This window comes from Oncorhynchus mykiss, chromosome 18, assembly GCF_013265735.2.
Source record: "Oncorhynchus mykiss isolate Arlee chromosome 18, USDA_OmykA_1.1, whole genome shotgun sequence".
NCBI lineage: Eukaryota > Metazoa > Chordata > Actinopteri > Salmoniformes > Salmonidae > Oncorhynchus > Oncorhynchus mykiss.
Window position 1 is genome coordinate 15,796,021 of NC_048582.1, and position 15,628 is coordinate 15,811,648.

At 42.3% G+C, this 15,628-nt stretch overlaps 2 protein-coding genes across 2 annotated transcripts; both read left to right on the plus strand.

The window, feature by feature from the left end:
• The first annotated feature begins 241 nt into the window (after positions 1-241).
• On the plus strand, positions 242-5,768 carry LOC110495644 (zinc finger protein 239-like). The gene is made up of 2 exons (XM_021570980.2): positions 242-558; positions 3,758-5,768. Exons 1-2 carry the CDS (start codon positions 369-371, stop codon positions 4,585-4,587), a joined length of 1,020 nt encoding a protein of 339 aa, XP_021426655.1. The 5' UTR covers positions 242-368; the 3' UTR covers positions 4,588-5,768.
• A 2,390-nt stretch (positions 5,769-8,158) lies between these two features.
• Positions 8,159-12,466, plus strand: LOC110495646 (zinc finger protein 135-like). Its single transcript, XM_021570983.2, has 2 exons — positions 8,159-8,496; positions 11,401-12,466. Exons 1-2 carry the CDS (start codon positions 8,304-8,306, stop codon positions 11,997-11,999), a joined length of 792 nt encoding a protein of 263 aa, XP_021426658.2. The 5' UTR covers positions 8,159-8,303; the 3' UTR covers positions 12,000-12,466.
• The last annotated feature ends 3,162 nt before the right edge of the window (positions 12,467-15,628 follow it).

Sequence of the window (15,628 nt, forward strand, 5' to 3'; positions counted from 1 at the left end):
ACTCGGGAGCCCAGGTGGTTTAATTAGAAGGTACTAAAAGACAAGGCAAAGGCATGAAAAAAAGTGGTGTTTTGTCTGGTTGGAACCCATATTGAAACAGGTCAAAACTTGGTCCAGGTAATGTGGCTCAAAGATCTCGTACCTTAACATAACATATTTTGTAATATACTGACTGACAACAACGGTTTTCCATTAAATGCTCCAATACGACAGGTGGCGCTATTGTAAATGAAGTCTTTTTTTTCACCGACCAACTTTAGTGAAACGACAACAAGGTCGCTATCAGCCGGTAAGCAGAATCAGAGAGAGGTTTCAACCAACATTTCTTTGATAAAACGAACAGCTAGACTTTCATAAACATTGCCAATATGTCCAAACTACAGTTGTTGAATGTGTTCGTCACCGAGCGTTTATCAGCAGCTGCTGTGGAGATATTCGTGGTCGTGGAGAAGATTATAGCGGAGTATCAGGAAGAAATCTGCCGTTCAGCAGAGGCGAATGAACGTCTACGGAGGCTGTTGGACATGGTTAGCAAACCAGAAATAACGTTACACAGAGGTTTGTAGCGTAATGCAGTTGTTGTAACGAGATTTGACATGTAGACTAGTTAATAGACTAGATGCATGTGGCACGTTGTGTTATGCCGAGGGGGATAAGCTATACGGACATGCCTTGTGCCCAAATTGATGACGTATGTCGAGTGGAGACGAATGGATTCGGTTCAGTCAGTCGTCCTGGTGAGACTAGTTTATGATGGCTAGCTGTCAACGACCGCATTTATTTCGATGGGCAAGGGAGAAATAACTTGTATTATTGGTCACCATTCTAGATATCACCGTGACCTGCCAATTAGCTAACGTAACGAATTAAAAACTCGATCCATTGGAATACTGCGTCACAAATGCTTATTTCAAAGAGCGCTCCGTAAGCCACGTACCAGTGGTTGAAAACTAGGTATGTTGCACTGGAACATATTTTATTATGGGAAAAAAGCCATACATTGTTTCCGCCATGGTTCAGTGTAGCTTAGTAATGCTAAAATATTTGAGACCAGTGTGTTGCAGTTCATTTCATCTTTAACATAAGTTAAATATCTTTGACTAGTAAATGGAATATACAGTGCATTCGGAAAGCATTCAAACCCCTTCCGCATTTTGTTACATTACAGCCTTATTCTAAAATGGATACAATTTAATTTTACCCTCAAATCTACACACAATACCCCATAATGACACAGCGAAAACAGGTTATACATGTTACATTTACTTATTTACATAAGTATTCGGACCCTTTGGTATTAGACTCGAAATTAAGCTCAGGTGCATCCTGTTTCCATTGATCATCCTTGAGATGTTTCAACAGCTTGATTGGAGTCCACCTGCAGTAAATTCAATTGATTGGACATGATTTGTAAAGGCTGTCTACATAAGGGCTGTCTACCTGTCTACATAAGGTCCCACAGTTGACAGTGCATGTCAGAGCAAAAACCAAGCCATGAGGTCGAAGGAATTGCCCGTAGAGCTCTGAGACAGGATTGTGTCGAAGCACAGATCTGGGGAAGGGTACCAAAACATTTCTGCAGCATTTTAAGGTCCCCTAGAACACAGTGACCTCCATCATTCTTAAATGGAAGACATTTTGAACCACCAAGTTTTTTCCTAGAACTGGCCACCTGGCTAAACTGAGCAATCAGGGGAGAAGAGCCTTGGTCAGGGAGGTGACCAAGAACCCGATGATCACTCTGACAGAGCTCCAGAGTTCCTCTGTGGAGATGGGAGAATCTTCCAGAAGGACAACTATTCCCTGCAGCACTCCACCAATCAGGGCTTTATGGTAGAGTGGCCAGACGGAAGCCACTCCTCAGTAAAAGGCACATGACAGCGCACTTGGAGTTTGCCAAAAGGCACCTAAAGGATTCTCTTTGGCCTGAATGCCAAGTGTTACATGGTGGTGGCATGGTGGTGGCAGCATCATACTGTGGGGATGTTTTTTCAGCGACAGGAAGACTAGTCAGGATTGAGGGAAGATGAACGGAGCAAAGTACAGAGAGATCCTTGATGAAAACCTGCTCCAGAGCGCTCAGGACCTCAGGCTGGGGCAAAGGTTCACCTTCCAACAGGACAACGACCCTAAGCACACAGCCAAGAACGCAGGAATGGCTTTGGGACAAGTCTCTGAAAGTCCTTGAGCGGTCTGGCCAGAGCCCGGACTTGAACATCTCTGGAGACCTGAAAATAGCTGTGCAGCGAAGCTCCCCATCCAACTTGACAGATCTTGAGAGGATCTGCAGAGAAGAATGGGAGAAACTCCCCAAATACAGGTGTGCCAAGTTTCTAGCTTCATACCCAACAAGACTCAAGGCTGTATTCGCTGCCAAAAGCGCCTCAACAAAGTACTGAGTAAAGGGTCTGAATACTTATGTAAATGTGATATTTCCTTTTTTTTTGGTCATTATGGGGTATTTTGTGTAGATTGATGAGGGGGAAAAAACAATTGAATCGATCTTAGAATAAGGCTGTAACGTAACAATGTGAAAAAAGTCAAGGGGTCTGAATACTTTCTGAATGCACTGTACTGTACCAATAGTTGGTACAGTTCCAGTGTTTGGAATACATTGAGCTCGTTGACAAAAACAGACCATGGGAGGCCTTTTCACACGGGGATGTATTTGTCCGCGGTGGGTCTGTGTAAACTATGAGGTTATATTGGAGAAAGGTTGATAGCAGTGAATGTCATCAAATGATTTACTGGTACAGTATTTCTAAGTAGCAGACATATCAGACAGGGAAACTAAGAGCATTCAGATGTTTCTGCCTGACTGTGGCACTCTTTACCTGAGTTAACATTTTCTTGTGATCACAACAAAACTACTTATTTCACTAAACTTGAGATTTAAATACATTGTAATTCTTTAAAAAGATGGGCCTGACTGACATGGACTGTTTCCTCATCTTATTCTCCTTGTGGTTATCCGTGGTTGTTGGTTACTCAGATAAAAACGGAATGAATCTGAACAAACTCACAAGTTCCTACTTTGGCAGACAAGTTTCAAATTCATCACATTAAATCATCTCAGTCAGATCACGTGAAGGGGAAGGAGTTCCCATAGTTCGTTTAGCGACCCTTTACGAAAACATAATGATTGACTGAACAGAATCCGTTTGTCTCCACTTAACTCTTGCTGCGCGACATGCATCATCAATTTTGTGCACCAGGCGTGTCCGTATTGCCTCTCCCATGCCAAAGAGCTTTGTCTCTTCCTCGGTCGTTACTAGTTACCACAGCCACAAAGCCATAAATTCCGCCTATTTCAAAAATGTATCTTAAAATGTTAACCCTAACCTTAACCACACCTTACATTAAGATCAAGAATAAAAAAAAATGTTTGTTTTCATAATTTAGCCAATTTTGACTTTGTGGCTGTGGTAACTAGTGGAAACCCTCTTCCTCTCTGGGTTCGCCAACATTGCTTTGTTAAGTCACGTGCTGGGGTACCGGGTATAAGGCACTCCTGTCCTGTACCCAAAATCTAAAACTGACCCTTACCTTAATCCTAACCATAAACTTAATGTAATTTGAACAAATTCTGAAGTTAAATATATTTTTTGTAGGTCAAAGAGTGTCAGTATAGCCTTTTCCATGCTGTAGTGTAGACTAGTCAACAAACTAGTTTTATTTTTGATCACAGAGAGGCCTTCCTAACAAAATGACAGATATATTAAGTCTATATTGATTGAATATATTTTTTCCCCTCCAGACTTCCAGCTACTGTCTCCTGCTGTTCCCCCTGAGCAGCAGAACTGTGAGCAGGAGTGGAGCCCCAGTCTAGAGCAGGAGGACCCAGAACCCACACAGATTAAAGAACAACAGGAGCTCAGACTCAGTCAGGAGGACTCACCTCAGCCCTCACATCTTTACCAAAACCAAATTGTTGGTGATGGAGAGAGGAGCGCTCTACCTATCATCATAACTGAAGATATAAAAACAGAACCTGATGGAGAGGGCTACAGAGTAGCAGAACCAACCAGTGATCAGCCCCTCTCAGTTCATCCAGACTGCTCTGCTGCAGTGGAGAAGCCATATCAGTGTAAACAATGTGGCAACAGCTTCACATGTAAGGGACACTTGACCATCCATTCAAGAACACACATAGGAGTGAAATCTTATCTGTGCAAACAATGTGGCAAAAGCTTCATCCAGAAAGGTGACTTGGACAGACATACAAGGATGCACACAGGAGATAATCCATACCAGTGCAAACAATGTGGCAAAATGTTTAGCCAGAAGGGAAGCTTGACCATCCATTCAAGGATACATACAGGGGAGAGACCATATCAGTGTAAAGACTGTGGCAAAGCCTTCAACCAGAAGATAGAATTGACATTGCATATGAGAGCTCATACAGGAGAGAGACCATATATCTGTCCTGTATGCAAGAAAGGTTACATCACATTAAGCTATTTAAGACGTCATCAGCGTGTTCACACAGGGGAGAAACCTTACCAGTGCAAAGAATGTTACAAATGCTTTGGTTATAAACATCGCCTAACATCACATATGAACACTCATACTAAAGGGCATAAATGATATTACTACACTGAGTGCAATAATAGCCTGAAATTAATCTGAAATGAAAACAACAAATGAATACATTGTCATTGTGAATTTCTTAATACTTCCAACTTCTGAATTATTATGTTCTGTTTTCTGGCAATTGACAACATAACAAATTTAATAATGTGTGTTGAGGGGAAATCACCAGTCAGCATCAGATTGGTAAACTGAATCTAGCGCTCAGTTTCAGGGACCTACCCTCCATGACACTGCTGGCTTCAGGAAGTCGTCACAGCTGTATCTAGCACAGAACACACTCCTGTTCGCCGTATACACAAATAACAAATGTACGCAAAAACAGTGACCTCACCTTCATCAAATACCTGTATGCGGACGACATGGCTCTGGTTGCTTGCCTGGATGGTAAATCCAGCTCAAGTTTCTCCCAGTTTTGACCTCGTGACATGTTTTGACAATAGCTTCAATGACGTCCATTTCACCAAGACTAAAGAACAATGCCTTGGTGGTAAGATGCGGAATAATGCAAGCGAACACACACTGACCATGGTGTAAAGATCCCTGATCGAGAGTGTTCTCACCTTCATCTCCACCTGGTATGGGAATTGGGATCCTCTCGTTCAGGGACAGGAGTAAACTGGCAAAAGTTGTCAGTCAGGTCAGCAAAATAGTCAGCAGCAAAACAGACCACAACTGCAAGAACTGTACACACAGAACATTACAAGGAAAGCACTCCAGGTCTTCAACGACCACGCCCGCCCACTGCATTATCCTTCCAAATGCTGCCGTCTGGTTGGAGGTGCCACTCGCACGGAAGAATGGCTGGAGAAATCCCCTCCTCAGTGACAATTCTAAATAAGATGAACTGACATGTAAATGCTTCATGTAATGTGTATGTTTTCATCCATTTAATGTAAGCCAGAGCGCCAAAGACACTTTCCCATTCTGTGCAAACTTAATGGACCAAAAGGTTTTCTAATCTCATCTTTCTAAACAACAGTAGTTCTTGTTCAATTGTTTAACAATGACATATGGGACATTTGGGCCACTATCACATCTGTACTGACAGCTGCATGTTAGAATATTGATGTAGTCTATCACATTTGTTTCTACTTCCAGTGTAACCCCCTAGAGTCCATTGACACATTGGTGTGTCAATCTAAGTAACATAATAAAAAATCTGTCAGTTTAAGCTAGAGATGTTTTTTTGTTGCATTGGATGCTTCTCAATCAATCCGCCTATGTTGCACTTCTGCATTTGTGGCTAACGGTGGCAGAGCTAGAGCGATGTTTGTCAGACCATGTGACCTCGGTCTTCTCACAAAAATGTCTATCAGTGTAAACAATGTGGCAACAGCTTCACATGTAAGGGACACTTGACCATCCATTCAAAGATACACATACGGGAGAGACCATGTCAATGCAAAGACTGAGAAAGCCTTCTACCAGAAGATATAATTGACATTGCATATGAGAGTTCATACAGGAGAGAGATCATGTATAGTAGCTGTCCTGTACGCAGGAAAAGTTACATCGCATTAAGGTAAACTACATGACCAAAAGTATGTGGACACATGCTCATCGAACATCTCATTCCAAAATCATGGGCATTCATTTGGAATTGGTCCCCCCTTGCTGTTATAAAAGCCTAAACTCTTCTAGGAAGGCTTTCCACTATATGTTGGAACATTGCTGTGGGGACTTGCTTCCATTCAGCCACAAGGATTAGTATGGTCGGGCACTGATGTTGGGCGATTAAGCTGGCTCACAGTCGGCATTCCGAAACATCCCAAAGGTGCTCGATGGGGTTGATGTCTGGGCTCTGTGCAGACCAGTCAAGTTCTTCCACACCGATCTCGACAAACCATTTATGTATGGACCTCACTTCATGCACAGGGGCATTGTCATGCTGAAACAGGAAAGGGCCCTCCCCAAACTGTTGCCACAAATTTGGAAGCACAGAATCGTCTAGAATGTCATTGTATGCTGTAGAGTTAAGATTTCTCTTCACTGGAACTAAGAGGCCTAGCCCGAATCATGAAATACAGCCCCAGACCATTATTCCTCCACAAAACTTTACAGTTGGCACTATACATTGGGGCAGGCAGCGTTCTCCTGGCATCCGCCAAACCCAGATTTGTCCATCAGACTTCCAGATGGTGAAGTGTGATTCATCACTCCAGAGAATGCGTTTCCACTGGTCCAAACTCCAACGGCGGCGAGCTTTACACCACTCCAGCTGAAGCTTGGCATTGCGCATGGTGATCTTAGGCTTGTGTGCGACTCCTCGGCCATGGAAACCCATTTCATGTAGCTCCAGAGACAGTTTGGAACTCGGTAGTGAGTGTTGCAACCGAGGACAGACTATTTGTAAGCGGTACGCGCTTCAGCACTCGGCTGTCCCGTTCTGTGAGCTTGTGCTGCCTACCACTCGGCGGTCCCGTTCTGTGAGCTTGTGTGGCCTACCACTCGGCGGTCCCGTTCTGTGAGCTTGTGTGGCCTACTACTCGGCGGTCCAATTCTGTGAGCTTGTGTGGCCTACCACTCGGCGGTCCCGTTCTGTGAGCTTGTGTGGCCTACCACTCGGCGGTCCTGTTCTGTGAGCTTGTGTGGCCTACCACTCGGCGGTCCCGTTCTGTGAGCTTGTGTGGCCTACCACTCGTTGGTCCCGTTCTGTGAGCTTGTGTGGCCTACCACTCGGCGGTCCCGTTCTGTGAGCTTGTATGGCCTACCACTCGGCGGTCCCGTTCTGTGAGCTTGTATGGCCTACCACTTGGCGTCCGAGTGTTTGTTGCTCCTATATGTTTCCACTTCACAATAACAGCACTTTCAATAGACCGGGGCAGCTCTAGCAGGGCAGATTATTATTTTTTTTTTAAAGGTGGCATCCTGAGCTCTTCAGTAAGGTCCTTCTACTGCCAATGTGTGTCTATGGAGATTGCATGGCTTTGTGCTCAATTTTATACACCTGTCAGCAATGGGGGTGGCTGAAACAGCCAAATCCACTAATTTGAAGGGGTGTCCACATACTCATGTATATATAGTGTATCTAAGATGTCATCAGCGTGTTTCACATGGGAGATCTCTTACCAGTCAAATCATGTGGCAAATACTTTAGTTTGAAAGGAAACTTGAAGTCTTATTTGATCACTCACAAAAGGGGTTACATAAAACTTAACCTGAAGTGAATCTGAAGTTAAAACAATACATTCATACTTTGTCATTGTGAATTTCTTGACACATCCAACTTGTGAATAGGTTTTATATTATGTTTTCTGGCAATTGATAACAGAACAAATTGTGTAATTTGTGGAGAGGGAAAAGCATTAGTCTATCAGATCTGTAAACTGAATCTAGCTCTGACTCAGAGACCTTACCCTCCAGGACACTGCTGGCTACAAGAAGTCCTCGCGGCTGTCTACAACAGAACACACACGCCTGTTCTCCGTATAGACGACATGCTCTAGTTGCTTGCCTGGAGTGCAAATCCAGCTCAAATTTACCCCCGTTCATTGACGGCCTCCGGACGTGGTTTGACGTGCTCCAAGACATCAGGTGGCGCTAATGTAATGCAGTCTTACACCGTCAGCGGTTGATGAATAGAAAACACAGCACATTGTTGTTTACAAAGGTATCTACTACATAGCGTAAACCCGCTAGGCTGAAGCAGACAGACGTTTTAACATTTCTTTGATAAAACAAACAGCTAGACTGTTATTGCCCTCGCCAATATGTCCAAACTACAGTTGCTGAATGTGTTCGTTACCGAGCGTTTGTCTGCGGCTGCTGTGGAGATATTCGGGGCTGTAGAGAAGACTATAGCAGAGTATCGGGAAGAAATCTTCCGTTCAGCAGAGGAGAACGAGCGTCTACGGAGGGAGATGGACATGATTATCAAATCAGAGATACAGTTATACAGAACAGGTCTGTAGCGAGTTAACGTTCGAGTTATACCATTTTACTTGTAGAATAATGATAATAGACTATTTATGTGGCACGTTGTGCAATTCTCACCCTGACCGCAACTCTGGGGAGTAATCATTAGTGCAAACAGATGCAAAATAATATTTTCTATTAAACAAATTCAAGTAGATCCCTCCCCGTTTCGTTTGCTTCCGTCTAAGAAACGTTTAGCAACAGAATGAATGAATACACCCCTGGTTTGCCAACGTTGCTTCTTTGAATCACGTGCTGTAGTGTAGACCAGGGTTGCGTTCAGTACGACAGAAAGGGGTGCAACGTTGAATTTAACGGAAACGGAACGACTATTTGAAAAAGTTGTGATTATGGTGGCCCAGAGGGCAGTTACCATGTGGTGATGGACGACTTTTTGCGATTTCAGACTGAAGGGATTCGATTAACCTGCCCGGGTTGAACCGCTAGTCCGGGCTGGTGAGGGAGGCACGCCCTATTGTCAAAAATGGAGCATGGTGCATCATTCAGGAACATTCAACATCTCTTCTCCATAAATATAAAGTACCAGTCACAAGTTTGGAGACACCTACGCATTCAAGGGTTTTTCTTTATTTGTACTATTTTCTACATTGTAGAATAATAGTAAAGACATCAAACTATGAAATAACACACATGGAATCATGTAGTAACCAAAAAAGTGTTAAACAAATTTTTAAAAAAATGTATATTTGACATTCTTCAAAGTAGCCTCCCTTTGCCTTGATGACAGCTTTGAAGAATCTAAAATATATTTAGATTTGTTTAACACTTTTTGGGGGGTTACTACATGATTCCATATGTGTTATTTCATAGTATTGATAGTTATTTCATAGTATTGCACCTGGCTCACGAGCGGGAGGCAGCCCGGTTCTAAAACAAATGCAGTCAACGCTAACCCGGTACACCAGGAGCATGCATCGAATCCCCTCAAGTTCACACCCATATGTTATACCGCCTAGCGACCAGGGAGCGGTGTGTTCAGTTCGCTTGAAAGTGTGCTATGTTGCGGAACGTTTTGTCTTGTATGTTCTTTGAACCCACAACCAAACCTTATCCGTTCAATTGAACATTATTTTAAGTTTTTATGTACTGAATGCAACCCAGGCAGATGAACTGCCACAGGCGCTTTAAAAACTAGCACAGACCTCAAACAAAGTAGTTTTTCTACAGATTTTGGAAAAACTCAAATTTGAACTTTTCATATCGCCCCAAATTTATTCCAGTTACTGTGTGTGGGGAGAATCAGTAATATCCAGTCAGATCCTATGGCTGTCTCATAGTCACCAATGTGATATCAGCTGAACATACAGTTTATCTTTTGCATTGAAGTGTGTATCAAATCAAACTTTATTTGTCACATGCACCGAATACTACAGGTCCACCGCCATTTGCAATTGCTGTCTTTCCTAAACTGTATGTCTGTCAGCCTAGGCCTACAGCAAGTTTAACATTGTGACATCTCCTCAAAAGACATTTGATCAAGTTCACTATTGCTATATCCTTTAGAAACATGCCTCGGCCTAATTAAAATACTTTAAAAGTATACAGCAAATAGGGGCGTTATTGTGACCATAAAGGGTGAACGATAGGCGTTTTTCAGGCGGACTTTTAATGCTCGTTCATGAGTGCAGTTTCAGGACGGGTCTGATTTTATAACTGTAAACATGCGTATGTATGGCCTGCGCCAAGTTGATCAATCTCAATAATTTTGTATGTGCGCGAACTTTTCAGAAATGGCGCACGCATTTAATTGGTGTGAAATTTACGCAACGTTATAAATGAGGCTGGTCTACTTACGCGCCAACCAGATAATATGAGCCTATGAGGTGTCTCGGTTTCTATACCTTCTCTGGTATAGATGCTGCGTTCATAACCAAGTGGGAAAGTGTTAATTACCAGTTGTAAAGTCGTAAATACGAGTTGGATGCATCCACATGCTTTGAACTCGTTGAGAAATGCAGATTGGCCAATGGCAAACAAGCTGCTTCAACCATAAACTAAAAGTACAGTTATCATGCTCACAAACAAATTGTGTTCAAAAACCACATTCATAGATTGCTTTTTATAAATAATGTTTTGTTGCATCGACTGGCCAAAAATGCCATTCCTGAGATAATTATCTTAATGTGTGACATCAGGTTTCAGCATGTGGGATAAATCAGAGTTTGAGATGATAGATGAGTTTCCCACTAGTATTTACCAGTTGAAGGGACGTTTTTCCCTGTTGTATGTGGTAAATAGCATCTTCCCATTTGGTTATAAACAAAGCAAGACCAGTCTTCTTCTAAAGTGGGATTTTAGGGCAGACAGTGTCAGTGATCCAAAATGCACTCAGAACCCTACTGGGGACCTGACAGGACGGAACTGCTCCAGCCAGTACTCTGTGTAGCCCCTCGTCCATGACATCCTTCAATCCCAAGAGGTGTTCAGCTGCAGATATGATATCGATCAATCTTGAGTTCTTATCCATTCCGATGCAGTTTATAACCATAGCGATAAATGCATAACCATAGCGATAAATGCATAAGTCCACCTTTTTCAAGGCGAGGGTATCTGGACCCTGTACCTGGCGAACGGCACCCACAGGACTAGACTACGGTGTATCCACCATGGCAACCGACCCACTAGCACTTTCTTTCACTCTTTTGGCTGCATCGGCATAAGAGACACTGACTGGACAGCTCTTATCCTGGCAATCTCTGCCTCCTTCACCCTTACAGGGAATTCAGGGAGCTCATGTTCATGTTTCCCACCAGTGTAGACTAGACAACAAATCATCTTGTTTTTTTTTGCACAGACAGGCCTTCCAAGTAAAAGTACAGATTTTGTATTAAGATAAGTCAATATTGATTGAAAATATATGTTTCCCTCCAGACTTCCAGCAACTCACTCCCTCTGTTCCCCCTGAGCAGCAGAAGTGTGAGCAGGAGTGGAGCCCCAGTCTGGGGCAGGAGGACCCAGAGCCCACACAGATTAAAGAGGAACATCAGGAGTTCAGACTCAGTCAGGAGGACCCACCTCAGCCCTCACGTCTTTACCAAAAACAAACTGTGGATGACAGCGAGAGGAGCGCTCTACCTATCATCATAACTGAAGACATCAAAACAGAACCTGATGGAGAGGGCTACAGAGTACCACAACCAACCAGTGATCAGCCCCTCTCAGTTCATCCAGACTGCTCTGCTACACTGGAAAAACCATATTGGTGTAAACAATGTGGCAAAAGCTTTACACGTAAGGGAAACTTGACCTTGCATTTAAAGATACACACAGGAGAGAAACCTTTTCTGTGCAAACAATGTGGCAAAAGGTTTAACCAGAAGAGCAACTTGACCATCCACACAAGGACACACACAGGAGAGAATCCCTATCAGTGCAAACAATGTGGCAAAAGGTTTAACCATAAGAGCAACTTGACCAGCCATACAAGGATACACACAGGAGAGAATCTGTATCAATGTAAAGCTATTTAAGACTTCATCAGTGTGTTCACACGGGAGAAATCTAACCAGTGCAAATAATGTGGCAAAAGCTTTGGTTATAAACAGCCATACATCACATATGAGCACTCACATTAAAGGGCATACATTATATTACTGCAGTGAGTACAGCAAAAGCTTCAGCCTGAAGTGAAAGTGAAAACAACAAATGATACTTTGTATCATAGTGGATTACTTCTCACATCCAACTTGTAAATTAATGTTATGTTCTGTTTTCTGGCACTTGACAACAAAACAAATTGAGTTGTGAAAATCAGTATGAAAATCATCAGTCAGTATTAGACTTCTTAGCTGAAACTAGCTCTCAATTTCAGAGACCTACAGTGCATTCGGAAAGTAATCAGACCCCTTGACTTTTTCCATTTTGTTATGTTACAGCCTTATTCTAAAATTGATTAAATAGTTTTTTTTCTCTCATTAATCTACACACAATACCCCATAATGACAAAGCAAAAACAGTTTTTTAGAAATTTTTGCAAATGGATCTCTCTGTACTTTGCTCCGTTCAGCTTTGCCTCGATCCTGACTAGTCTCCCGGTCCCTGCAACTGAAAAACATCCCCACAGCATTATGCTGCCACCACCATGCTACACCGTAGGGTGTAGGTTTCCTCCAGAAGTGACGCTTGGCATTCAGGTCAAAGATTTCAATCTTGGTTTCATCAGACCAGAGAATCTTGTTTCTCATTGTCTGAGAGTCTTTTAGGTGCCTTTTGGCAAACTCCAAGCGGGCTGTCATGTGCCTTTTGCTGAGGAGTGGCATCCGTCTGGCCACTCTACCATAAAAGCCTGATTGGTGGAGTGCTGCAGAGATGTTTGTCCTTCTGGAAGGTTCCCCCATCTCCACAGAGTGACTCTGGAGCTCTGTCAGAGTGACCATCAGGTTCTTGGTCTCCTCCCCCGATTATTCAGTTTGGCTGGGTGGCCAGCTCTAGGAAGAGTTTTGGTGGTTCCAAACTTCTTACATTTAAGAATGCTGGAGGCTACTGTGTTGTTGAGGACCTTCAATGCTGCAGACATTTTTTGGTACCCTTCCCCAGATCTGAGCCTCGACACAATCCTGTCTCGGAGCTCTACGGACAATTCCTTTGACCTCATGGCTTGGTTTTTGCTTTGACATGCACTGTCAACTGTGGGACCTTATATAGACAGGTGTGTGCCTTTCCAAATCGTGTCCTATCAATTGAATTGTAGAAGTTGTAGAAACATCAAGGATGATCAATGGAAACAGGATGCACCTGATATCAATTCCCAGTCTCATTTGCAAACATTTTCTATACTGTTTTCGCTTTGTCATTATGGGGTATTGTGTGTAGATTGCTGAGAATTGTTTATTATTTAATCAATTTTAGAATAAGGCTGCAATGTAACAATGTGGAAAAAGTGAAGGAGGACACTGCTGGCTTCAGGAAGCCCTCACCATATCATTTGAGGAAAAATGTCTCTATGTATTTGTGTTTTTTGTTTTTAATGCTTTGGTTGTTTTGTGCAAAGATGAAAAAAATGAAATGAATTACAAATAAAGAAACATTTTTCCTTTCTTTGTCTACAACTAAAGAAAAAGGAAGCCCTCACCACTGTATCTAGCACAGAGCGCACATTTGGATTTCTAAACAATAGGAGTTCTTATTCAATTGTTTAACAATGACATACAGGATATTTGGGCCACTATCTTCTATCTGTACCAACTAGAGGTTGACCGATTATGATTTTTCAACGCCGATACCGATTATTGGAGGACCAAAAAAAGCCGATACCGATTAATCGGACGATTTGTTTGTTTTATAATAATGACAATTACAACAATACTGAATGAACACTTATTTTAACTTAATATAATACATCAATAAAATCAATTTAGCCTCAAGTAAGTAATTAAACATGTTCAATTTGGTTTAAATAATGCAAAAACAAAGTGTTGGAGAAGAAAGTAAAAGTGCAATATGTGCTATGTAAGAAAGCTAATGTTTAAGTTCCTCGCTCAGAACATGAGAACATATGAAAGCTGGTGGTTCCTTTTAACATGAGTCTTCAATATTCCCAGGTAAGAAGTTTTAGGTTGTAGTTATTATAGGAATTATAGGACTATTTCCCTCTATACCATTTGTATTTCATTAACCTTTGACTATTGGATGTTCTTATAGGCACTTTAGTATTGCCAGTGTAACAGTATAGCTTCCGTCCTTCTCCTTGCTCCTCCCTGGGCTCGAACCAGCAACACAACGACAACAGCCACCATCGAAGCAGCGTTACCCCTGCAGAGCAAGGGGAACAACTACTAGAAGGCTCAGAGCGAGTGACGTTTGAAACGCTATTAGCGCGCGGTAACTAGCTAGCCATTTCACTTTGGTTACACCAGCCTCATCTCGGGAGTTGATAGGCTTGAAGTCATAAACAGCACAATGCTTGATGCACAACGAAGAGCTGCTGGCAAAACGCACGAAAGTGCTGTTTGAATTAATGTTTACGCGCCTGCTTCTGCCTACCACCGCTCAGTCAGATACTTAGATACTTGTATGCTTGTATGCTTGTATGCTCAGTCAGATTGTATGCAACGCAGGACATGCTAGATAATATCTAGTAATATTATCAACCATGTGTAGTTAACTAGTGATTATGATTGATTGTTTTTTATAAGATAAGTTTAATGCTAGCTCGCAACTTAACTTGGCTTACTGCATTCGCGTAACAGGTCTCCTTGTGGAGTGCAACGAGAGAGAGGCAGGTCTTTATTGCATTGGACTAGTTAACTGTAAGGTTGCAAGATTGGATCCCCCGAGCTGACAAGGTGAAAATCTATCGTTCTGCCCCTGAACAAGGCAGTTAACCCACCGCTTCTAGGCCGTCATTGAAAATAAGAATGTGTCCTTAACTGACTTGCCTAGTTAAATAAACGTATAAAAAAATTAAAATATTTATTGGCAAATCGGCGCCCAAAAATACCGATTTCCGATTGTTATGAAAACTTGAAATCGGCCCTAATTAATCAGCCATTCTGATTAATCAGTCAACCTCTAGTACCAACGGCTGCATGTTAGAATATTGAAGTAGCCTATCACATCTGTGTTGACAGTTAATAATGCAGCAAATAATTTGTTTTAATAAAGTTTTCTTTTTCAATGGATGTCATAGTGAAACCCTATTTTTCTCTGTTGATCATGATTTTTGTGATGGTTCATATCAGGAAGGTTTAATACATCCTCTATCAGCTCTATTCCCTGCCTCTTATCCCCAACCCTATCCTGAACCGTTTTCATAAAGCGTCTGAGATGAGGGCCGATCTAGAATCAGTTCGCCCCTGCCCATTCATTATAATTGAAGAAGCAAAACTAGATCAGCACTCCCACTCAGACGCTTTGGATCCGATTTAGAAAACTATGCCTTTTTTATGCCCTTCTCAGTAGTTGGTATTCAGACGTACCATATGAAGGTGCATAATGGGCTTTGCAGGGGTGATTCTTTTGTGTGCGCTGAATAAATGTAATTCAACCGCTGGCCAAAAGATGTTCTCATTGAGTTTTAATTCAGCAAGGTTTTCAGGTCATTTATCTTAAGCCATGATCCCTTAAATACAGTGTCCTTTCAATTAGAATTTAGTCGACA